This window comes from Monodelphis domestica, chromosome 2 (assembly GCF_027887165.1).
Source record: "Monodelphis domestica isolate mMonDom1 chromosome 2, mMonDom1.pri, whole genome shotgun sequence".
NCBI classification, from domain to species: domain Eukaryota; kingdom Metazoa; phylum Chordata; class Mammalia; order Didelphimorphia; family Didelphidae; genus Monodelphis; species Monodelphis domestica.
Window position 1 is genome coordinate 486215076 of NC_077228.1, and position 26693 is coordinate 486241768.

The 26693-nt window shown below is 40.7% G+C and overlaps 1 protein-coding gene across 1 annotated transcript in view; it reads right to left on the reverse strand.

Annotated features, from left to right (window-relative positions):
- The window catches only part of TSPAN2 (tetraspanin 2), a 70986-nt gene extending 47001 nt beyond the window's left edge, over window positions 1–23985 (reverse strand). Inside the window, exon 1 of the mRNA XM_007485241.3 lies at window positions 23834–23985. Within this exon, the coding sequence (XP_007485303.1) occupies window positions 23834–23902 (69 nt within the window). The 5' untranslated portion in view covers window positions 23903–23985. The remainder of the gene's footprint in view (window positions 1–23833) is intronic.
- Window positions 23986–26693: the final 2708 nt, after the last annotated feature.

Genomic DNA, 26693 nt, shown 5'->3' on the forward strand with positions numbered 1-26693 from the left:
CACAAGGATATCCTCCTGGGTCAAGGGAATGGTGACTGAAATGAATTTCATCACTGTATGACAGAAGGGAACTTGCTTATTAGTGAGACTGCTCACCAGTGTGCACATGAGCCCCCTGGATTAAGCCCTGACCAGCCCTTTAAATTGGTGGTGAGGGACAAAGCTGTGTTCCCTTGACCAGTCGTGTTTTTTAGGCATTTTGAGTGCTGGACCTGGAGTCAGGAAAACTCATCTTCTTGAGTTCAAATCTGGTCTGAGACATTTACTAGTTGTGTGACCCTGGGCAAGTCACTCAACCCTGTTTGCCTCAGTTTCCTCATTTGTAAAATGAGCTGGAGAAGGAAATGGCAAACTATTCTAATTTCTTTGCCAAGAACAATTTCTTTGCCTTGGAACAATTGATAACACATACGGAATTGCTTGTCAACTCTGGGAGAGGGGAAGGAAGAGAAGTGAGAGAGAAAATGATTCATATAAGCATGGAAAAATATTTTGAAATAAAAAATGTAAAAGTAATAAATAAATTAAAAGCAAAAAAACCCTGAGATGTGTCTGGGTAAGTCACTCAACCCCCTTTGCCTCAGTTTCCTCATTTGTAAAATAAGCCAGAGAAGGAAATGACAAACCCCTCCAGTATCTTTGTCAAGAAAACCTCAGATACATCTGGTTTAGTCATTCAACCCCTTTTGCCTCAGTTTCTTCATTTGTAAAATAAGCCAGAGAAGGAAATGACAAACCCCTCCAGTATCTTTGTCAAGAAAACCTCAGATACGTATATCTGGTTTAGTCATTCAACCCTATTTGCCTCAGTTTCCTCATTTGTAAAATGAGCTGGAGAAGAAAATGGCAAACTATTCCATTATCTTTGCCAAGAGGAATTAGACATGACTGAAATGACTGACCAATAAAGTAATTTTGATATATATTCATATAGACAGAGGCAGCAAAGTGGCATAGTGAGTCTCAGTCAGGAAGATCAGAGTTTAAATGCTGCCTCAGACATTTGCTATCGCTGTGACTCTGGACAAGTCACTTAGGTAAGTCACTTCACCTTTGTCTGCCTCTTTTTCCTCATTCGTAAAATGAGACCAATGAAAGTGGCTACATCCAGGGTTGTTGTGAAGAATGAAAAATGAAAATGAATTTTCAATTGAAATTGAAATGAAAAAATGAAATGAAATGAATGAAATGAAAAAATTGAAAATGAAAAAATATTTATAAAGTACCTTACCATCCTTACAACACTATATAAATGCTAGCTATTGTTATATTTTTAAATTTAAAAAAATTAAACAGGCTGAAAATAGGTTGGACATTGTATAAAGAACAGGTTCTGGCACATTAGAGTTAAAAAACTAAAAAAAAAACAACAACAACAAATCCTTACCTTCTCGGGTACTAAGTACCACAGGGGATAAGAGCTGGGCAACGGGGGTTAAGTGACTTGCCCAGGGTCATACAGCTAGGAAGTATCTGAAGCCATATTTGAACCCAGGACTTCTCATCTCTGGGTCTGGCTCTCTATCCATTGAGCCATCTCCCTTCCCTTTGTGCCGTAGACTTTAACAAATCCACGATTTTCACCAGAATGGAGAATTCTTTTATGGCAGCTTTTTCCAAGAATGCAGACCAAAATCTATCTTTGGCTCAGCAATAAGCAGGAGCTTTGTGAGGTTCAAGTGTGAGATTGGCTGTAGAGAATTTTACCAAGCTTAAGGCATAACATATGCACCAGTTATTATTATTATTGTTATTATTATTATTATTATCTTCCTGTCGCCAGGTCTCCAGTCCAGTAACGACTTGTTCCATTTACTAAAGATCTAAGCTCAGACAGGGTTCATAGAGCAATAACAAAGGGGAATTCTGGTAAAAGTGTACTCACCCAGTGAGGGAGTTGGGAGGGAGTCCTGTGCATACACACTTTTAAGTTTAATCTGCATTATGAACACTTTCTCAAGTCTGGACAATCAAGGAAACAGTAAATCAAGCCCTGACTTGTAGCCGTGCCAATTTCGAAGATTTCAAGGCTCACACTGAAAATTTAACCCTGAGCAGCTTAGAGGCTGGGTCCAGTTCCCTGGTGATGAGTCCTTGGGAATCTCTGCCAATACACTAAAGTTAAGTGGCTAGTAAGCTAGTAAGTATCAGGGATGAGATTTTCATAGGATCACAGATTTAGAGCTGGAAGAGATTTGAGAGGTCATTAAGTCCAGTACCCTCATTTTATAGATGAGGGGAAACTGAGCCAGACAAGGATCAAGTGACTCTTCCAAAGTCACAAAGCTAGTCTTCCTGCCTCTAAGTCAAGCACTCTGACCACTGGGCTACATGGTTGCTCTAGATGGCCCCATTTCCAAGCCTTAGTTCTCCCTCTTCTATGCTGTGCTGCCTCTTATAACTGTGTTCATATAGTTCCTGGGTTTATCTTAGCACATAGACTCTCAAGTATTCTATACTATCTGCAGTTATTTTATTTTAAATATTAAAAATTTAAATTAATCTAATTAATATTCACTATTCAAATATTAAAATTTAATGTTAATATTTTAATATTAAATTTTAATTTACTTAAATTTTATATTTTAAGAAATTAAAATTCAATTTCAGTTTTTTTACTTTTAGATATTGAACATTATACATTTTAATTTAGTTTTAAATATTTTTAATATTGAAATTTTAATTCAATGAATTTTTATACTTTTTAAAATTAAAATTTTATTTTTTAGATATTGAAATGTTTACTGTGTAATTTAATTTTTAATACTTTAAAATGTGTCTGCAGTTCTTTTAAATGGAATTTCTCTTTTTATCTCTTCTTGTTGGACTTTAATGGTAATATATAGAAATTCTGATGACTTATGTGGGTTTATTTTTACATCTTGCAACTTTGCTGAAGTTAATTATTTCAACTAGTTTTTTAGTTGATTCTCTAGGTTTCTCTAAGTATAGCATCATAGCCTTCAAAGAACAATAGTTTTGTTAGCTCATTGCCTACTTTAATGCCTTCAATTTCTTTTTCTTCTCTTATTGCTAGTTAGCATTTCTAGAATAATATTAAATAACAATGGTGATAATGGGCCTCCTCATAGCATTACAGCTTCATGTTGCTTCTTATATGAAAAAAAGAGAATTTAGGAGGCAACAAGGTAGCTCAGTGGATGGAGAGCCAGGCCTAGAGACAGAAGGTCCTGGGTTCAAATGGGCCTCAGATACTTCCTAGCTGTGTGTCCTGGGGCAAGTCATCTAACGCCCATTGCCTAGCCCTTACTGCTCTTCCATGTTGGAGCCAATATATAATATTGTTTCCAAGATGGAAGATGAAAGTTAAAAGAGACAGACAAACAGAGAAACAGAGAGACAGAGACAGAGGCAGAAAGAAACAGAAAGACAGAGAGAGAAAGGAGAGAGTGAAAGGAGAGAGAGAGACAGAGACAGAGAGACAGAGAGACAGAGACAGAGAGAGACAGAGAGAGAGAGAGAGAGAGAGAGAGAGAGAGAGAGAGAGAGAGAGAGAGAGAGAGAGAGAGAGGAGACAGAGAGACAGACAGAGAGACAGAGAGACAGAGACAGAGAGACAGAGAGACAGACAGAGAGAGGGAGAGAGAGGAGACAGAGAGACAGACAGAGAGACAGAGAGACAGAGACAGAGAGACAGAGAGACAGAGAGAGAGAGCCTACAAACAAGCTAAGTTAATTCTTAGAAAAGTTCATAAAGATTCCACTTTAGCCAAGAATAATGTGTCTATTATTAATCAACCCTCTCATTACCCCCAATCAAGGCAAGCTTTGAAATGCCTCCATGGTATGGATGAAAGAACATGAATTTGGAATTAAAAGACTCCAATTCAAATTCAAATTCTGCCACTTATTAGCTGTGGACAAATAAGTTAACCTCTTTGTGCCTCGGTTTCCTCATCTATAAAATGGGGGAGAATAATGCTTATACTCTCCAGTACTTCACAGAGTGAAGGGAATGTTTTGTAAGCATTTAAGTGATAAATACGTGTAGACTATTATTGTTATGGAGAGGGCTCTAGGGAGCACACAGTCTAATTGGGGAGATAATGTCCCAATAACTGTGCAAACAAGATGCACAGGATAAATGAGAGATGATCCACAGAAGGAAGGCACTCCGCATTGAGCAGGGTTTGGGAAAGGAAGTTAGAATTGGGGAAAAATAAAAAACATAGAGGATATCTGACCCATCTACATCATTAAAAAACAAAACAAAACTAAAACTCTATCCTTCCATCTCAGAAATTAATGCTATATATTGGTTCCAAGGCAGAAGAGCAGTAAAGGCCAGGCAATGTGGATTAAATGACTTACCCAGGGTCATGCAGCTAGGAAATGTCTTGAGGTTAGATTTGAACCTAGGACCTCCAGACTCTAGGTCTGGCTTTCTATCCACTTTGCTCCCTAGCTGCCCCTTAATAAATATTTACTGATTTCTTTTTAACTTCTTTATGCACGTGCTATTTCTTCCTTGTAGCAATGTAATGTCCTCAAGGGAAGGAACTACTGGATTTTTGTCTGTGTATTATATTACCCATACCTAGAGAGGCACCATGGCATAATAGATGGAGAACTGGACTGGATCAGTCCATTAGCCTTTCTGGGTTCAAGTCCTTTCTTTAACATAGACTGACTTTTTGAACCAGGACAAGTCACTGACCCTCTTGGTTCTCCGGATGACAGATGTCTAAGACTGTAAATTACAGAGAAGGGTAGAGGGAGCTTCTTTATCTGAGCATTCCATATACCAATTAAATCCCAAGTCTATTCCCAATTCCTAGCATCTAGAACATAATCAGAGCTTTAAAATGCTTGCTGAATTAAGTATCTCCAGGAAAATTTATGATAGAAACATTGGTAGGGACTGAATTTTTTATTTTAGCACATCAAAGGGTCAGGCCAACCCCCATGGGAGACAAACTTTGATATTACGATTTGGGCTCAAGAGATCCTTACTTAAAACAGCCAATGTCTAAAAAAACACCAGCATTTGAAAACAAGACAATTGTTAATGGTTGGTAAAATTGTGTACACTGTTTATGCAAGGAAGATGGAAAAGCTAACGGAAAGATATCAGTGGAAGATCTTGCCAGTGCCCTGGAAACCAAGAGAAGATTATACATTTTCATGCGTAATTTATAAGAAAATGTTGGATCTCAGGAATTTCAGTAGCTAACCATATTCCAGAGAATTTTCAGAATATGCAATTACAAATTGCTAGCATATGTCTTACAAATAAGAACTGCCTCTTCAAGAAGTTTTTTATTATTATTATTATTATCAGAATAGAAGAATCCCAGAAGGGATTAGAAAGCATTTAGGCAAAGTGGATAAACAAAAATATTTCCTTTAGGTGTGGCCATCTGCCCAAATCATGTCAATTAGAATGAAGAAGAATTGCTTAATGGATTTCAATTTTATTTTCCCCTTTTCATTAGATTCTTGATGAAATGAGCTTTTTTTTTTTAAATCCTTACCTTCCGTCTTCAAGTCAATACTGTGTATTGGCCCCAAGGCAGAAGAATGGTAAGGGCTAGGAAATGGGAATCAAGTGACTTGCCCAGGGTCACACAGCAAGGAAGTGACTGAGGTCATATTTGAACCCAGGACCTCCCGTCTCTAGGCTTGGCTCTCTATCCACTGAGGCACCCAGCTGCCCCCAAAATGAGCATTTTTGAGGAAAAATATTTAATAGCAATTGCCAATTAACCTCTTCAGCATTTCTTGAATAAATCTCCTTTCTACCCACATTTCTACCCTCCCCCCTGCAGGCAGGCCCTTATTATCTCAGGCTAGATAGATGTACACTTGTTTTGTATCTCTAGTATCTCTCTGCCCCATCCCTCCCTCATTTCCACTGACCAAGTAATACATATCTCTGCACCCATCACTCAAAAATCTTCAGAGGTTTCCTATTGCCTATCAAATAAGAGTACAAAATCCTTACTTAGCTTGGCATTATGGCTCCCCATAATCTGGCCCCAACTACCTTCCCTTCTGTGCTCTTATTGAGATTAGATCATTCAATGTATGCTCCATGCCTCCATCTCTCTTTTCTGTTCTCTTCCATCTTCTTTCTTCATAACTATCTCCCATCTTCAAGAAGTTTACCATCTAATTGGGAGGAGGGAGGGTAAGACGTGTACATAATGGATTCCTCTGGTCATGGTAGAGACCTTTTGAAAAATATTTCCCTTCTTAAAAAGTACCAACTCAGATGTCACTTCTGCTGTGATGCTTTTTCTGATTCTTTCACCTGAAAGTGACTTCTCCCTTCCAGAGCTCTGCCTTGATCAGTTTCATATTCTAATTTGCATGCTAGTTATTTGTGGGTGCTATCCCCTACTTAAATGATAAGCTCTTTGAGGGAAAGAACTGAATTTTTTTATTTCATTGTTGTCCCCTTGTCCTTATTAAAATGGTTATCATAGAGAAGGCAATAGAGAGGACCATGGTGGGGATGATGAGCAAGGGGCAACTTAGCATCAATGAGGAAATCTCAGGCAGAAATGGATAAAGAATGGAATCAGAGAAATAATATTTGTATAATAGAAAGGGAAGATGAGCTGGTAGCGTGCAAGTGTGAGGGATGACAGGTGGCTGGCCAGCCAGAATGTTCCACTGGTATCCTAGTGATGTCAGGAGAAAATGAGGAAGGCCTCCAGCATGTGAGGTTGACCCTTACAGCAAACTTATGGGAGAACATGGACAAGAGTCACAGGATGGGCTGGGACAAATGGGCTGTGATCTGTGTCCTGGGGGGAACTTCCAAATGGATGAGGCCATAGATCCATTGGAGTGTTCCTAAGTCTAGCACAGCATGTTAAGCATAGTTGTTGAATTAGATTAAAGGGAAGGAAATCAGGAATGCTTGATGATTCACAAGCATGGTTGGGTTGTGAATCTAGGCAACTAGGTGATATGGTGGTAAAAGGGTTGGGCTCCTAGGAATTAGGAAAATTTGAATTCAAAATCAACCTCAGCTACTTCCTAGTTTTGCAAACTTGGGCAAGTCATTTTATCTCAGTCTGCTTCAGTTTCATCGATAAAATAGGGATAATAATATATCTACTTTCCAGGGTTATTGTGAAGATAAAATAATATCTGCAAAGTGTTTTGTGAGCCTTTAAATGATACATAAATGCAGCCATTGCTCTTATTTTTATTATTATTATATTGTCTTATTAGGGTAAATGGGCATTTGTCCAATTGTGCTACATTGGGGAAGTCTCTTGTCCTTTCTGAGGCTCGGTGATTTCTGTGGCAAAATGAGGGAGATGGAGCAGATGTTCTCTGTAGTCCCTGCTAGCTCTAACATTTTGGGAAGACAATAACCATTTGGGGAGCTTGTACTTTGGACTCTGATAATTGTTGGTTAGTTGTTTTTCAGTTGTGTCCAATTCTTCATGACTCCATTTGGGATTTTCTTGGCAAAAGTACTGGAGTGGTTTGCCATTTCCTTCTCCAGCTCATTTTACAGATGAGGAAACTGAGGCAAATAGGATGAAGTTATTTGTCCAGAGTCACATAGCCTGGGTCTGGATTTGAACTCAGGAAGAGGAGCCTTTCTGACTCCAGGCCTGGCATTCTATCCATTGCTGCACTTGGCTGCCCTCATTTTGTTTATTGCTTTTCAGTCATGTCTCATTCTTCAAAGGATAGAGTATGGCAAAGGAATGTGTGTGGAACAGAAACTCTCCTTTCTGGCTTAATACGGTAATTTACTTAGCTTCTTCTATAGAAGTTCCTGGTCTTAATTATAAGGTTTAATATGTGTCATTCCAAAAGGATGGCTAGCAGGACAGTGAAGGCACCACTCATACCTCCACTACAGCACCAATATCTTTCTGGAATTACTTTCTCCAAGCAATGACTGATGAAAGTTCTTAAGCAAAGGTTACAGAATTTCATGCTTCTGCATTTGGTCAACTCGTATGAGCATCTTTATGAGGAACTAGAGATAGAGAACCTGAGTTTCAAATCTGATTTTGCTACTTCCTAGTTATGTGACCTTGACCAAGAAATAAGAGGGAATTCTTCTTGGGTATGTGTTGGTCTAGATGGCTCCTGGGGTCTTTGTCTCAGAGATTCTAAGATCAAATATTTCTGGATTTCAGCTTTCTCATCTGTAAAATAAACCCACTGGGACCAAGGACTCTTCCAGCTTAAAATTCTAGGATTTTTTGTACTTACAGTTGGCAATAGTAACATAGAACAATCATGTGCCTTGGAAGCAAGAGGATACTGATAGGAAACATTGGGTCCAAGCATCCAAAAGGCCCAGAAAACATGCACAATTGCCTCTGGAAGCATATTAGAGCCCCTCAGTTAAATATAATCAACTAAATCCTTCCCCATTGGGAAAAATGGATCCCTAAAAGAGCTCTCGGTTTACAATCCATTGATACTTTAAGTGGACATTTTTAAAAATTCTGAGTTTTTGGCATTTTTAAAAATCCTTATCTTCTTTCTTAGGATCACTACTATGTATTTGTTCCAAGGCAGAAGACTGGTAAGGTCTAGGCAATGAAGGTTAAGTGACTTGTCCAAGGTCTCACAGCTAGGATGTGCCTGAGGTTGGACTTTAACCTGAGGATTACTGTCCCACTGAGCCATCTAGCTGTCCCCATTTAAAAAAATTCTGCATCTGTGATTTCATTCAGTATAAAGGAATCCTCCCATCAAAGCAGGATAGCAAATCTGTCACAATTTGATAGTTATTGAGAATTGCCTTGGGACCCTGACAGGCTAAGTGATTCTGGGTAAATCACTTAGCTAATATATATCATAAGTGGGACTTGAATTCAGATCTTCCTGACTCCAAGACAAACTCTTTCTCTACTACACCTCAAGAGGCAGCTTACTACACATATTAGAATTGTCCTTTTATAGATGAGGAAACTGAGGTTCAAAGAGTTTAAGTATTTTGACTGTGGTCACACAGCTGGTAAGTGGCAAGAGATGGGATGGGAGCCAAGTTCCTCCCAGCTCCAAGACCAATGCTCTTACCATTATACTCCATCATTTTCCTTTAACCCTGTTTTCCCCAGTTTCCTCATCTGTCAAATGATCTGGAAAAGAAAATGGCAAACCACTCTAGCATCTTTGCCAAAAAACCCTAAAAGGAGTCATAAAGAGTTAGACATGACTGAACAACCACCGACATTTTCTCTTTAGCTTAGTCCATCCTGTAGCCTTGCTCTCTACTGTGGATTCAAATAAAAGCAAAAATACCATTGCAGTCCTAGAGCTGTCTTCATTAAAAGCTTTTAAGCTGATAATTGCTCTGATTGGGAAATCAGATCACAGATGGGAGTTGCATTACAGAGCACTCTTCCCAATTCTGCTCACAAGCTGCATTAGGAGATATAAACCAAAAGGACATTTGATATAGGGCCTGATGTAGCATTTTTCAAGGAAGAAAATAAAAAAGGTTTTCATGCCATTATTCTGCAGTATCGAGGTTAGGAGGATGGCTGGACAGAGGTATGTGTAGGGAGGGGGGGTGTATTTTGGAGGAGAGACAGTAATTTAAAAAATTAGAAACAAATATTTTATCATTTTGATTTGGAAAAGAATCCAAGGGACTACTCAGCTCAACTTTTCCCAGTGAGTCTAGGTGAGGCAGAATCAGGAGAAAGAAACTACAACTGTGGTTAGGAGAGATCCTTGTTGTTGGTTGGTTGGTCTGAAAACACCGAATATTCAACATGCTCTATGCTGCTGACTTATTCTACTCCTGATCTGCCTAAGGCTTTCCATGAAATTCCTGGAAGACACCCTTGAGGTAAGGTGATGTTTACAGAGTCCATATTTGATTCTCTTTACAAGGAAGGTAGCAGTGGGGTAGACAGAGGATGGCAGAGCATCATGAAATCAAAATCATTGCTATTTGGCCTTGGGGTGCAGGATGTGACTTTTTTTTCTGTTGACAAATTTACCTGCTTCAGTTTGATATTGACCAGGAATTCTTGTGGACCCCTTTGGCAATCAGGTGAATTTTACAGACCTTTTTTTTTTCCAGAGTGATGTTTTTTAAATCCACAAAATAGAATACATGTGATTACAAAGGAAACTAATTATATTGAAATAAAGTTATCAAAATATTTTTAAGTTTAAAAGCTTTTTAATTTTTAAAAATTGTTTTGAATTTTCAAATTGAATTCAAAATTCACATTTCAAAAAAAATTAAAAGCCAAATTTATAGAGCTTAGGTCAAGAACATTTTATCTAGATCATTAAAATAATTTTAAATATTTTCTATTAAAATTAATTTTCATTCCTTGAATATGCATCATTTGACAGTAGAGGGGAAATGTTAGGCGTGTGCCTGATGGCAGAGGAAAGAAGAAGACGAAACCAAAAAGTTAGCTTTGATCAGTTACCCATTAAATTATCCACACATTGGATAATTCACACATTAATAATTGTGACTTGATTATATTTATTTATAAGACTCATAAAGCATTTTTCTTTAAGAAAACATGGGAAAGACTAGCAAGAATTGGGGAAAAGTGATTGTGTTGGGGGTGGGGATTCTCTAATCAGCAAAACTGAAATTCCCCATATTCCCAGAGAATAACATCTGTAAACAGGTATGGTCTAGAATCGCTGTGATAAACAACAAACCTGTCCAAGTCAGAAGAAGGTTGTCAAATTCTACATGTACCGCTATTCCCCATGCTGTCAGGATTAAGGGAAGAGACATCTTTTCTTCATTCTAGAACATCCTGACCCCCATAACCCCTGGCATAGCATCATGTGTGTTATAGATCATAGATAAAGAAATGAGTGCCATCAAGATGGATGGTGAGAACCTACTCAGTCTGTAATTGATGTCTTCCCCATCAGCTTTTCATACATTAGCAAAGATAGGACATTAAAGGGTATGGGATATGTGTGTGTGTGTGTGTGTGTGTGTGTGTGTGTGTGTGTGTGTGTGTGTGTGTGTGTAGGAAGCTATGTGGCACAAGTAGACAGTGACAGACCTGGAGTCAGGAAGACCCAAGGTCAAATTTAATCTCAGACATTTACTACCTGTGTGACCCTGGACAAGTCACTTCACCCTGTTTGCCTCGGGTTCCCTCATCTGTAAAATGAGCCAGAGAAGGAAATAGCAAACCACTCCAGTATCTTTGCCAAGAAAACCCAAATGAGGTCACAGAGAGTTGGACATGACTAAAAACAGCCGAACAACAATAAATCTAGATAGATCTAGTTTCTCGTTGTCTAGAATGCCCAACTGTTTGCTGTCCATGATTGTTTCCACCATTTTTGGGCCATGCCAGGAGTGAAAGCAAGTAAAGAAAATAATGTTTCAGGAAAGTATTGGTTTAGACATGAGCAGGATTGTTGATGGCAACGGAGCTCTGTGGTCAGCCCAGTTAGCATTATCTAGGCAAAATATACGCTATGAAAAAGCTAGCTTGGCCAGTGTTCATTAGGAAACATTGGCTTATAGCTTGGGTTTTTATAGTGCTTTTCCTCTATAGCATTTTCATAGTGACTCATTCCCCCCTCACCACATCCTCATGAGCTCAGTAAGGCGAATAAGGCGGCAAGTGGTATCAACTCTTCTGCAAAAAGGGAGACCCTGAGTTTAAATGGCATGCCTAAAGCCAGGCAAACCAATGGCCACGTGCCTCTTCTTCTAGAGCTCCTGTTACTAGAGAAGGGGTCAGAAGCCCAGGGCACACCTGCCACTTAGAGCTTTTTGCCAAGAGGCAGAAGCTTAGAGTTGTGGTCTGCTTTGTGTCCCTGGCAAAATTTCTGCCAGTTGGCTCAAGTGGGCAGGATGCCCATGTAAGCCAATGAGGCTGCCAAAGCTCCCCCATTTCCACAAATAGGAGAGCTACTGCTGCCCCCACTTGTCCCCTGCCCTGGTTCATATGAGTCACTGCCAATCATCTTCTTTGTCAGTCTCTTTCTTCCCACCACCATGAAGCCAGGTAGCAAAAGGGGGGAAGCACATCCTTCTGAAAGCTTGACAAATCTTATACTGGAACATATTGCCCCTTTGAGGACCTTAGACTATCTGAGGCCATTCAGTTCTCTCATTCTGGTCCATTCTCCACTCAGTATTCAAAACGATCTTTTTTTTTTTTAATCCTAACCTTCCGTCTTGGAGTCAATACTGTGTATTGGTTCCAAGGCAGAAGAGTAGTAAGGGCTAGGCAATGGGGGTTAAGTGACTTGCCCAGGGTCACACAGCTGGGAAGTGTCTGAGGCCACATTTGAACCCAGGACCTCCCATTTCTAGGCCTGACTCTCAAATGATCTTCTTAAAGCACAAATCTGATTATATCACCTGCCCCTCTCTCCAATTCAGTAAACTTCAGGGACTCCCTATCAACTTTGCAGTTCAAAGTTCTTCATAACTTGGCCCTCTTGGATCGTTCCAGTCTACTTATGTCATATAATGGCTTCCTTGCTGTTTCTTGAACAAGACACAATCTCCAGGGCAAGACACTTAACCCTCATTGCCCAGCCCTTACTGATCTTCTGCCCTGAACCATTACATAGTATTGATTCCAAGATGGAAGGTAACAGTTAAAAAAAAAAGACACTATCTAGACTCTGGGCATTTTTACTGGTCATCTCCTATGCCCAGAATGCACTCCCTCTTGATCTCTGCCTTCTGGCTTCCTAGGATTCTTTCAAATGCCAATCAAAAGCTTTTCCTGATCTTGCTTAATGCTAATGCCTTCTCTTCTGTTGATTACCTTCAATTTATCCTACATAGAGCTTGGCATAGAGGTGGCTCTGTGGATCAAGTGCCAGGTTCAGACTTGTGATTTCATGTGTGGAAACTCCTTCCACTGGTGCAGATCTGTAATTGGGCTGTAACTTGTACTTAACTGATTTGCTCAGGATCACAGAGGTAGTGACTGAGGCAAGATTTGAAATGTATCATCTTTTGTCCTTTTGAGAAATTAATACTCCCTAACAAAACGCTTTCTATACACTCAAGATTGTTGTTGTCATTGTCATTTTTCAGTCATGTCTGACTCTTTGTGATCCTATTTGGGGATTTCTTGGCAAAGATACTAGAGTAACTTGCCCTTTCCTTCTCTAGCTCATTTTACAGATGAGAAAACTGAGGCAAACAGGGTTAAGTGATTTGTCCAGGGTCACACAGGCAGTAAATGTCAGAGGCAAAGCTTGAACCTAAGCTTTCCTGACTCCAAAGCCAGCTGCCTTTCAGGCACTGGATATACAGAAACAAAAGGAGAAATGTTCTCTGCATTCATGATTATGACCTTAGAGAGGAAGAAGAGATACTGGGCTAGAAGTCAAGATATACCTTGATCACTAAGTATGTGTGCAAATTCAGGAGATTCTCCCTCTGAGGCATAATGGAGCTGGACCAGGTTTCTTCCAGCCCTATCATTCTGAGATGATCTTACCACCTCTGTGATCTCTGTCCTAGAAAAGCTAATGCAAAACGGAGGTTGAATATTTAATGCTTCACAAGACAGAAGATGTTACTTCCCAGACATCAATAGCTTGACTTCTGTCATTGCATGGTATTTTTTAAAGCTCTTTATTGCATGCTTTTTTAAAAACAGTTTTCCAATACATGTAAAAACGATTTTAATATTAATTTAAAAAATTTTTTACTTCCAAATTGTCCCCCTCCTCCCTTCCCTTTCCTTAAGAAGGCAAGCAATTTGATATCGGTTATACATGTGCAGTTATGCAAATAATTTTTCCATATTAGTCAAGTTGTGAAAGAAAACAGACCAAAAAATAACTCACAAAAATAAGGAAAAAATTAGTTAGTATGCTTCAATCTACATTCAGACTTCATCAATTCTTCCTTACTTTCTTTTTTCCCTTCTTCTGTTTCTCCTTTTTCCCTTCTTCTTTCTCCCTTTTCCCCCTTCCTTCCTTCCTTCCTTCCTTCCTTCCTTCCTTCCTTCCTTCCTTCCTTCCTTCCTTCCTTCCTTCCTTCCTTCCTTCCTTCCTTCCTTCCTTCTTTCTTTCCCTCCTTCCTTCCCTCCTTCTTTCCTTCCCTCCTTCCTTCTTTCCCTCCTTCCTTCCTTCTCTCCTTCCTTCCTTCCTTCCTTTCTCAGAAGAGCAGAAAAAGCTAGACAATTTGGGATAAGTGACTTGCTCAGGGTCACACAGCTAGGATGTATCTGGGGTCAAATTTGAATCCAGATCCTCACAGACTACAGACTTCACTTTCTATCCACTGCACTACTTATCTGGCCCATCTATCAGTTCTTTTTCTAGAGGTGGATAGCATTTTTCATCATAAGTCCTTTGGAATTATCTTCGATTCTGTCTATACTGCTTGTTAGGGTGACAGGCATTTCATGGAGTTTTACAAGATTTCTGTAGTTAAAATGTCAGACTATAGTTATAGTCACAAAGTTTTGGGCTTTTTAGAAAAATAATTCTTTTTAGTTTTAGTTTTTTGAGAATAAGGGAAAAGATGGAAAATGGTATCTTTATGAGAGAGAGCCCAGAATTCACACACTAATCAAAGCTTCTAATCATCATTGTTGCTTTTCCCTTTAAATCTTTCAAAAATATTTCTGTTATAATAACAATTTTCCTATAACCTTTCTTTGTTGCATTAGAATGTAAGTCCCTTGAAGGCAGGCACTGTTTTTTCATTTAGTCTTTGTCTCCCTAATGCCTAGTTTAGTGCATTGTGCGTGAAGAATACCAAGTCAATCTGATTGAACTGCCAAGTAAAGAAAAGAGAGTAACGCATAACAAGATTAGAAAGGTAAACTGGGGTCAGATTGTAAAGGGCCTTAAAAGTCAAACATAGAACAGCTAGCTGGTTCAGCAGATTGAGAGTCAGGCCCAGAGATGGGAGGTCCTGGGTTCAAATCTGGACTCTGGACACTTCCTAGTTGTGTGTCCCTGAGCAAGTCACTTAACTCCTGTTGCCTAGCCCTTACCGCTCTTCTGCCTTGGAACCAATACATGGTTTCTAAGATGGGAGGAAAGGGCTTAAAAAAACCAAGTCAAACAGAGGATTTTACATTTAATAATAAAGGCAAAAGGGAGATGCTGGAGTATATTGAGTAGGGGAGAGACATAATCAGGCATGTGCTTTAGGAAAATATGGTAGCAACTATATAGAAGATGGAATGGAGCATTTTGAGATTTGAGACAGGGAGATCAATTAGAAGACTGTTGCAATAGTCCAGGTGGAAGGTAATGAGGTAATGGCTATAGAGTGGATAGAAGGTGGCAAAGTGGATAGGGCCAGGCCTGGAGTCAAGAAGACTCATCTTCATGAGTTCAAATTTGGCCTCAGATACCTACCAGTTGTGTGACTCTGGGTAAGTTATTTTACCCTATTTGCCTCAGTTTCCTCCACATCTGTAAAATAAACTGGAGAGGGAAATGACAAATCCCTCCAGCACCTTTGCCAAGATGACTCCAAATGGGATCACAAAGAGTCAGAAATGACTGGTCACTAATAAGACAGAAGCGGATGGATGCAAGAGATACTGAGACAGAAATGAAAAGATTGGGCAGCTGATTCGTTTAAGAGAGTGAGGCGCTGCTGATATCATTGAGGTTGTGAACTTGGGGGTCGGAAGGATGTTAGCAGAGATAACGGCAGTTTGAAAGAGTCATGAGTTTTAGGGGAAAGATAATCAGTTCTGTTTTGAACACATTTTTCTTTGAGATGGTATATTGAATTTGAAAATGTTCAATTAGCAGTTATAGACAGAGAACTGGAGCCCAAGCGTGAGCCTAGGGCTGGATCTCTTCTAGGAAGAGACCCGGTATTGCTTCACTTACTCACTCCTGGACTCTTTAGAATCTTTCTTGTGTGCTTCTGCCTTTCTGGATTTAAAAAAAGTGACGTGTTTTTCTGATTCTATGCAAAAACAATTTTTAACATTCTTTTCTTTTAAAGTTTGAGTTCTAAATCCCTCCCTCCTTCCTTTCCTTTCCCCCTCATTGAGAAGTCTGCTTTCCTATATTAGGTGATCCATGACTTATTTAAATCCTCAGCTGCCTAGATATACTCAGTCCCTCTAGTTTGGCCAACTCTGTCCTCTGCAGGACTCGCTTCTATGTTGCCTATACTATTGTTTGAACACAAAAAACTCAGTTGATGCCAGGCTGTTGGATAATAGTTCTAAGGTATATAGGATAATTCTGCTTCCTTTCCAACCTGAAAAGGTACAAAAGTGAAGATGCATTTACAGGCAACCAAGCAAAATACACTAAAGCTTTTGGGAGGGAGTAGGGGACCCAAGCACCAGTGCAATGTCTCCTTAACGAATCTTCCTTCTTCCAATCCATCTCATACCAATGCCAGAAATATCTTCCTTCTATATAAATCTGATCATGTCACTCCTCTGCTCAACCATCTCTAGTGATTCCCTATTGCCCACAAAGTAAAATTCAAATTCTTTTGCTTGGTATTAAAAATCCTTCATAATCTCCCTACTCTTATCCCATGTTACTTCCCTTCACATAGTTTGTATTTCTGCCAAACCTAACAACTCTAGGCTCCAGGGATATATACTAGACTTTCCTGTTTTGGTGTCTTTGCTCTGGCTTTTTGATATTCTTGATCTGGAATGCCTTTTCTCCACCTGTTGAATTCTTACCCCCCACTTAAGGGCCAATTCAAATGCAATTCCCCCCCCCCCCTTGTACTTCCTGTACATTCCTGGTAATGACATTCCCTCCCCATCAGATCTCACATAATACTTTTATTTCGTAACTTTCTAGTGTAACGACCTAGTATCATGAAATTTTGTGGTATTAAAGCTACCTGCTTTGGCATTTTATTCCCCAATTAGGACATAAACATTTTGAAGGGAGAACCTGTGGCACATCTACACTTTGCTATCTTCTCTGCCCCTTTACCCACCATCCTTCGCACAGAGGAAGTAATATTTCTCCTATCTGGTATAGCAATAGCTTTCCACCTTAGTATAGTATTAGAATTTCTAGTGCTGATGTCTTAGAAGTGTCTGTGATATTGTATTACTGTTTTGTTTTGTTTTTACAGCATTAGCATTTCGAGTGCTGATATCTTGGAAGTGTTTGCTATATTGTATTACTGGTATTTTGTTTGCCCCCAAACCTCTCAGGAAGGAATAGTTTTGAGACCACAGATTCCATCTCCTGATACTATATTGCAGCTAGATTAAATGAGAGACAAGGTAGGAAGGAAGCTGAAATTACTAGGAAAAAGTAAACTAAATCTTCCATTTCTAATCCAAAGACATCAGTGACGCCAATGCGGAAACATTAAAATTATTAGCAGAGCTTGCATGGAGTTCTGGAAAGATTGTGGATGTGGGAAGCTGGAGGTCTTTGGGTTTGGAACCTCATCTCTGACACTTATTGACTGTGGGACCCCACACAAGTTTCTTAACCTGAGACTCAGTTTCCTTAACTGTAAAATGAGAATACTCTCTGTAATGCCTACCTCCCTCGCAGGGCAGTGGAAAGATCCAAATGACTTGTACTTTGTAACACACGAAGTACTTTATAAATGACACTGTTGTTGTTGTTGTTGGAGTTGTTGTCATTGTTACCACTTTCTCTCCTCCACCCCAACCAGGTTGATAACTGCCTGCTTCCTATCCCCATTGCCCCACGAGCAGGGGTCAAAAGCAAAGTGGAACAACTCTGTTTGCCATATATGGCATCTGACTTTCATCATCTGAGCAGCTCTGTTTCCTGTTGGGCCAATATAGCCCCAAGAGCCCAGGGTACACACACAGCACAATGTGAGGAAAACGCTGAGCTCACAACAATATACCAAGGAATAAACAGCTCCTAGGTTTGTCTCGAAATCACCGTAACTGGACAGGGTGGGTGGTGGCCTGTTATTCATATTGCTATGCAACAGGGGAAAAAAAATAAAGGTGATTTCACCCACAGCGGCCCCAGAAATACTTTGTTCTATTAGATGGTGCTGTCTGAATTTAGACACGCTGGAGGAAGGGCTTTCATGTCAGACATCAGCCGCAGTATCAGAAAGTAATTCCAGGCTGATGAGGGCTGGTTGTTGGTTTTTTCCCCTCTTGAAATTCCACAGTGAATATATTTAGAGGCGTTCAGGGAAGGGAGTATGCTGCTACAGTGGGTATGCTAGAGTTCGGTGTTTATAAAGCCGGGATCAGAATCCTGGGAAACTCAAACCAATCCACCAGCAGGGTACAAAGTGATTTATCAAGTTAAAAATACACTGTGCAGAGGCTCAGGGCCAGCCGTGTCACTGGAGTATGGGGAGACCCTAAAAAGGAAAAGAGAGCACTGCCTGGAGAATCAAGGGAGACTGTGTCTCAGGAGCACACAGGGGTCCTTGAATATATAGGGAATTAGAAAATGGTCAGTGATGACCGACTTCTCAGTCTTCAGGAAAACAGTTCTCGGCACCCTCTCCCAGCAGCACCCTGTCCCTAAAATCCCATGGTTGAGGAACTAGATGAACTAGGCCATGAGTTTTCTGGATTTCTATCTCCAAACAAAGTGGCAGTAATTATTTAATTTGTCCCAAACAAAAGTTCTTTGTCAAATTATCCTTCCTCTTTAACAGAATGGTATTATTGTCCAGGACTGTTACCGTATACATGCATTGGCTGTGTAGGCAGGGAATGAGAACCCTGTTTTCTCTTCTAGCATCAATCTATGTAATAAATTTTAATTAAGGCATTTAATAAATATTTGCTAAATTGAATATCTGAAAATTAAAAGATGAACCAAGATGCAAAAAGCAGATTATAAAGTCAGACAGTGGGGCAGCTGAATGGCTCAGTGAATTGAGAGCCAGGCCCAGAGACAGGAAGTCCTGGGTTCAAAGCTGACCTCAGATACTTCCTAGCTGTGTGACCCTGGCCAAGTCACTTAACCCCCACTGCCTTGCCCTTACTGCTTTTTTGCCTAGAAACCAATACATAGTATTGATTCTAAGATGGAAGATAAAGATTATTTTTTTAAAGTAAGATAAGAGGGATAAGGGATGAAGAGAGTTGTGAATGGGTTGCAATTTATACTTTTGGAGGGAGTTTTCACATTGAGATCACAGACCTCTGTGATATGGTAGAATAAGGTTGACCAAGTCAGACTTACTATCCAAGGACCAGAGTACAGATTTCCCCCAAGTTGCAGCTACTCCAAGTCATTAACCAGGCTTACTATCAAAAGACATACTAGGAGGTCAGCTGGATGGCTCAGTGGATTGAAAGCCAGGCCTAGAGAGATGGACAAATCTGGCCTCAGATACTTCCTAGCTGTGTGACCCTGGGCAAGTCACTTAACCCCCATAGCCTAACCCTTACTGCTCTTCTGCCTTGGAACCAATACACAGTAAGGGTTTTAAAAAAAAGGCATTCTTGTTTTTGTGGTTTTGCTCATCCATGTTCTCTCTTACTACCCCTTCCCCACTTTGAACTGTCCTTTGCTATCTAATAACCAGTTCCTATTAGCTATGTGACTCTGGACAAGTTACTCTGTCTACCTCAGGTTCCTCATCTGTAAAATGGGGATAATAATAGCACCCATCTCCCAGAGTTGTTATAAGGATAAAATATTTGTAAAGCACTTTATGAACTTCAAAATGTTATATAAATGCTAAGGGTGTTATCTTGTTATTATTAAAAATAATAATTATTCTATGAAATCTTTTCTGATTACTTGGAAAGCACAATGAAAGAGAAGTCAGAAAACCTCACTCCCTAAATATTCTGATCTTTGAAAAGTCACGTCTTTCCTTCTTCTGGGTCTTACTTTCTTCATATCAAATTAGGAGATTGATTTAGATTCAATAATTTGACAAACATTTTTTAAGCCCATACTATGTCTAAGATTGGATGGCAAAGAGGACTTCTTTCCACGTATTCTTCTATCCCATGACACTGGCCTCACAGCAGCATGAAAAAGACACTCCACCTGTGGGAGCCAGGCATTTTCACTGGCTCTCCCCTATCCCTGGAATGTTCTCTCCCCATTTTCAACTCCAAATTCCCTGACTTCCTTTAAGTTCCAACTAAAATTCTACCATCTTCAGAAACTCTTTCCCAATCCTTCCTAATTCTAGTGCCTTTTCTCTGTTAATTATTTCCCATTTATCTTGCATAGGCAGCTAGATGGGGCCATGGATAAGAGCACAGAACTCGGAATTAGTAAGATTTGTGTTCATGAGTTCCAATCCAGCCTTATATACATACAAACTGTGAGACCCTGGTCAAGTCACTTAACCTTTTTGCCTCAGTTCCTCATCTGTAAAATGAACTGGAGAAGAAAATGGCAAAGTACTCCAGTGTCTTTGCCAAGAAAACATTAAGTGTGATCATAAAGAATCAGATAGAACTAAAGCTAACTTTAGTTTTATTCTGTATATAGCTTATTTGTACCTACTTGCTTGTCTTCCCCATTAGATTGTGAAGTCATTGAGAACAGGGACTGGCTTTTGCCTCTTTCTGTGTTAAGCCTTTGTCCCCAGAGCTTAGTATAGTACCTGGCACATAGTAGGCACTTAATAAAGATTCATTGATTGACTAATTGCCTCTGACACATTCTAGTTATGAAATCATGAGTCCCTTATAATCTCTCTACCTGACACAATTCTACAAGACCAATTAAAAGAGAAGTTTGGGGTATGCATTGTTAGAGGGAGTTTCTGAACCTCGGAGTCTCCTACATATCTGAAATTGCAAATTGGACCTTCTATCCAAAGATGCAAAGCACTACATTGGGGATTTGAAGATAAAAACCAGCAGTCCTAGTTCTCAAGGACCTTGTCATCCAAAATCACAAGGCATGTGTGTACAAGTAATAGAGATAGTGAGAGTATAATCAGGGCAGAGTTAAGATCTAGACCAAGGTCTGAAATTTTAGATATAGTACTAGAAGCCACCTAGAACTCATCTACTACAGCCTTTAATCAAGTTAGAGGAAATAGGCTAACACAGGTTAAGTAAGACAAAGATAAGAGTTTAGGATTTGAACTCAGGTCCTGAGACTCCAAATTCAATGCATTAAAAAAAAAAATCCTTATCTTCCATCTTAGAACTGATACTAAATATTGGTTCCAAAGCAGAAGAGTAGTAAGGGTTAGGCAACTGGGGTTGAACAATTTCCCCAGGGTCACACATCTAAGAAGTAACTGGATCCAGAATTTAATCTAGGACCTCTCATCTCTAGATTTGGCTCTTTATCCAATGAGTGACCTAGCTGCCCCTCTTCAATGCATTTTCTACTCCAATACAGAGCCTCTAGACCACTTTTAGATCCCAAATGCTACGATTCTATATTTCAGTGTAGGATCTCTCCTTGTCTAATCCTTTACATGCAAATCAACACCACTTTTGAATTTGTTAATGCAATGTGTGGTGTTATTAGTTCCACTGTTTTTGTCATACAATGGTTTCTTTTTTTTTTTAACCAAAGAATCTTAAAATCTCTAAAGACAATTTCTATGTTTTATTTTCCTATCACATGCCTTTGAGATATTCTGGTGAAGAAAGGACAGGCCTTGAAATCCAAAAGCCTTAGATTCAATTTCTGCCTTGGACAAACCATATGACAATGGGCAAATCACTCAACCAGATAACTCTCTAAGTCTTTCTTAGAGAGAAGTTGTGGATCTTTATTTCTACATCAGAACACAAATGTTCTCTACAGTGATTGAATCATAGATTAGAACCAAAATCGCATATCCCCAATAGACCCAAGCCCATTTCTGGCCATATAATCTGTACTCAGTTAATATAAATTAATAAACCTTTTTATAGCAGATTTACCTTCCTAATTATAATCTTATCAGGAAGATTTTAAAATTAATTTGTATCCACGAAGAGAAGGGGAAAAGATGGTCCAGAAGACATTTGTAATTGGGATTAAAAATGTGTAGTAGATAATAAAGAGTAGATAATTTACATCCAGATAATTAGGGGTTGATACCACATATTTAATGCTGAAATTTTTAAAAATCTGGTATTTGTGTCTCCATAGGCATTTTTTCATACAATAAACTCAGTGAAAATGGTTAGGCTCACAGAAATAATATGTTTGGCATTTTAGGAGATATCAACCCAGTTAATGTGCTTCCTTTACAAACCTGCTACTGCTACTGCTATTGCTGCTGCTGTTGCTGCTGGAGATTCCAGCTGTTGGCAAACTGAGCCAAAGGAAGAATATGGTCTTCTGGGAATCACTCTGATTTGGCAGATGCAAGTGAAACTGCCCCATTCCCAAGGGCCCATTTATTAATTAGTCACAATTGGGAGCAGAAGGTCTTTCTAAAATGGAACCGCTTCCCCAAACTGGAAAGAACCTGTCCCCTCTGTCCATATCTTCCTTGCAGACTGGGCAGTTTTAGATTCTTAGGCTACTGCTGCCATAAGAATAACTTAAATTATTAAGTATTACAGGGTGTAAAAGACACTTTGTTCCAAACAATCTTGTTAGGTAGGATCTACAGATATTTTACATATGAAGAAACTGAGGCTTAAAAAGTCACCATCACACAAAGTGCCAGAACCAGGATCCAAACCCTGATCTCCTAACTCAGAACCCATTGATTTTTGTTCTAAATCACTGCTCTTTCAGAAAAACAAAAAGAAAAAAGAAAAAAAAAGAAAGGAAGGAAGGAAAAGAAAAGAAAGAAAAAACTGGCACATAGCAATTAGCCCGGACACCTGCCAGATAGCCTGCTGTCCTTTGGTGCAGTCCCCATACCCGACAGAAGTTTACATCTTATGATAACCCTAAAAAGGGTTGCTAAGGAATAGAGTGGAAACACTTAGACCCTATTTTGGTCCTTCAAGATGTAGGCATAGGATGGAGCAATCAGAGATCCAGGGAGAGTCTAGTCTCAATCATGTCTCGGAGAATTTGCAATACTCAAAGCACCATGACTGCCTCTGCCAGAGACCCAATGCCTCCACGTCTGGATTGAATACCACATTTGGTGCCTGCTCCTCCTATTGTCAATGCAATAAACTCCTTCAGAGTTGGATGAGATCATCTTTGAGAACCAAAAAGGTGCTGGCTACATTTGAGGATTTTGAGAGACATGGTTGGTTGCTGGGGCAAGTCTGTTTACCTTGGGAAAATCCCCTTCTCAAAGCCTAAGGTCCCCAGCCAGCACTTCCTCCTCCCTCTGGACCTGGGTGAAACAAGGTTCCCCCGCATTGCACTCTCCCCAACCCCCAACAAAAGATTTCACTCCAAATTTGGCAGTTTTTACACTGTCCCTCAAAGGGGCATTCTGCACCGGCCAGGACCCTCTTGGCCGCCTAGATCGGCCCCCGGCTTCTGAGAGAAGGAAAGGTTGGCAAGGAGGAACTGAGGGACAAGCAGGCTAGAGGGTGGAAGGGGAGGCGGGGCTGGTGAGGGCAGAATACCCACCCCAGGTGAGCAGAAGCAGGTGGTGCCCCATTCAGCCAGAGCTGACTAGAGGAAGGAGAAGACATAGGGAAGCGTTTAGCCAGAGGCAGGCAGGAATCCGTGCCCCAGAATGAAGCCTCAGTTTAAAATTACTCTCCCTGTCTCGATTCCCTCCATTCCCCAACGTTTCTCCCTATCCCGTTTGTTTTTTGCTCTCTCCCTCTCTTTGTGTCTATGACTCTCTTATTTCCCTTTTAGGTTCACACACACACACACACACACACACACACACACACACACACACACGCCCCTTCCCCCAGCCTTCACACGGCCACTCTCGGTCACTCTCGATCTCACGCCCGCCTGGACCCGGACTCGGCAGCTGCAGTCAGTCCCTCCCCATATCCCGGGGGAGCCCCCCTCATCTGTCCCGCTCCCCTAGATCTGGAGGCGCCCACCCCGCTCCTCGCTGGGGGCTCACCCAGAAAAGCAGGTTGAAGGCGAGCAGCATATATTTGATGCAGCGCAGGCCCCCGAGGACGCGCCCCATCCTGCGGCCCCGGCAGCAGCGGGATCCCGAGTCCCCAGGCCCGGCTCCGAGCTCAGCTGGAGCCCCGCGGGGAGGGGGCGGGGCCACCTGGAGGGCGGGGCGTCGGAGAGGCAAGGAATGGGGATGGGGGGTGGGGGGCGCTGTGCGTGGAGCTGGAGGAAGGGGAGTGGGTGGAGGGGGAAAGGGAGAGGGGTTTGGAGACAGAGAGAGCTGGGAACCAGAGGGCGTAGGAGTGTGATGGAGAAAGAGCAGGGGCGTGGATTGGGGGAAAGGAGAGCTCCCGGTGTGGTTCGGGGGCCAGAATTAGCAAGTTCTCTGCTCCCTCCGTGTCTATAGTGAGGGGCTATCTCTTTCCGTGCTGGTGCTGGAGGAGGTGTCGTCTTTGGACACCCGGTCAGTGATAAAAGGAGCATCAGGCAAGGAAGAGCCTCTAGTGGACTCCTTTCGATCAAGACCAGTGAGCTTCCTTAAACTGTATAATGACCACATCCTCAGGGCTTACCTATACCTGCGAAAGGTGATTTCTGGGAGAAATCACACCAGTGCGGTACATGTATTGGGCACCTGCTCCAACAAAGACGAAAATGAAAGCCCTTCCTTCCAGGAGTTCACCTTCTTTTGGGAGTGAGTGCCATTCACTCAGGGTATCTACAAAATAAATATGGCTATGAATAAAATCTGTGATTTCATTCATGTATGGTAATCTCAAGTGAAGACCTTTTCTCTATGAAGGCAAGGCAAATCAGTAACACTGAGAGTTAGGGGTATTATTATCCCCACTTCACAGATGAGAAATTGAGATAGAGATGAAGTGACTTTCCCAGGGTCACACAGCTAGTGTCTGAAGCTGGATTTGAACAAAAGTCTTTCTGACCGTAGCACTCTTTCCACTTCAGAACCTTGCAACCTCATAAATGTGATAATTTGAAGAGGGGGAACACATCAACGAGGAAGACATTAGGAAAGGTTTTTGGTAGGGGAGAGAGCACATGCACCAATCCTGGAAGGGAACAAGGGATCCTGGGAGACTGAGGCGAGGAAGGAGTGAATTCCACACATAGGAGATAATGTATGAAAAGCTGGTACAGAGTGTTTGGTTCAGGGAGAAGCCCTTGTCTTGGCCCTCTAAAGAAACCTCTCTAAAGCAGGCTGAGAATGCCTTCAGGATGCCAAGACACTCAGTAGTTTCCATGGGGCATAAAGTGCTCTTCCCCTCCTCCTCCAAGAAGAGTAAGTCTCTATGTCTCATCTCATAAAGAACAATTTCTCTAGGGAGAATGTGAAGGGAGGAGCAGGATTCTCCCCTCTTCCCCCTCCCCTCCATTTTCCAAAGAAGAATCCTTACCTTAATAGGCATGAAGTTTGGAGACAGCAGGGAGACAGCTGCCAGGAGGATCCCAGCTGTGGTCACCACACTATCTCTGCTAAGTTTGTAGAGTGGGAGGGCTGACACCAGGTCTGGCCTCTTGCTAAAGTCAGCTAATGAGTGGTTTTGAAAAAAGGATTCAAATCATGAAGACCTTAACGGTGTTAGATCTGAACAAAGAAGGCCACAGCTTCTTGAGTAGGGTATTCTGATAGCTAGTAGTGAGGGAACTGAGCTCCAAAGGACCTTAGACATCACCTAATTGAACCTCTTTTTCAGATTGAAAAAGTGAGGCTTAGAGGGGTTAAAGTAATTTTCCCAAGGTCACAACTTGGGTAGATACCAGAGTCAGGATTTGAACTTAGGTTTTGAACTTAGGTTCTCTCACTTCAATCCATCAAGTGTACAGAGTACCTGTGAGGTCAGACACTGTGTTGATTATTACACACAAAATTAGACAAGTAGAATCATTGAATTTCAGAGATGAAAGGGGCCTGGGAAGCAATCTAGTCTAAAGAGTAACTGAAAAATTAATCCCTTCTACAACACTCAGGATGGGCAACCAGATGGTGTGGTAGATAGAGCACTGGGCCCAGCATCAGGAATACTTATCTGAATTCCAAGCTGGCCTCACTTACCATCTGTATGACCCTGGGCAAGTCACTTGACCCTGTTTACCTCAGTCTCCTGGCCTGTAAAATGTGCTGGACAAGGGAATGGCAAACTATTTCAATATCTTTGCCAAGAAAACCCCAAATAGGGTCATGAAGAGTTGGACCTGACTGAACAACAATGACAAACAACACACTGGACAAGATGGGAACTCATTATTATCTAAAGCAGCCGATTCTACTTTTGAATTCTCTGATTGTAAGGAAGTATTTCCAGACATCACATCTAATCTCTATCCTTCAAAGAGTTTATATAAAGCGTATGAGTATGAGAGTGAGAAGTAAAGGGATGGTAGTAGTAAAGGACATAAAAACGGAAAAGGCTATGGAAGTTAAAGGCAGTGAGTAGCAGGTGGACTTTACATTGATCATCTCATTCATTTCTTTGCAGTTGTTTTTCCCTGTCCCCCACCCCATACCCTTGTCCTCTGACTTCCCTATGGAGCACAAGATGGTGGTCTTTTGAATTTACATTGGAAAATGGCCTCAGAAGTGGCCTCAAATATTGCCCAGATCCCTCTGGAGTGGGGCCAGAACCAAATTAAAATGTAATTGAGAAATATTTAACACATTTCTATTTGAGTTTGATGCCACAGCATTAGATGACCATAGAAACATATGAATCCTAAGAAGCAAGCTTTCTCTAGAAAGCATAAATTAAATTATTTTTCATTAAGTCATCAGTCTCTGCTTATTGTGGAATAAGAATAACATGAACTCCTCTGTTATGAAATGTAAAGAAGTCACCAGTTCA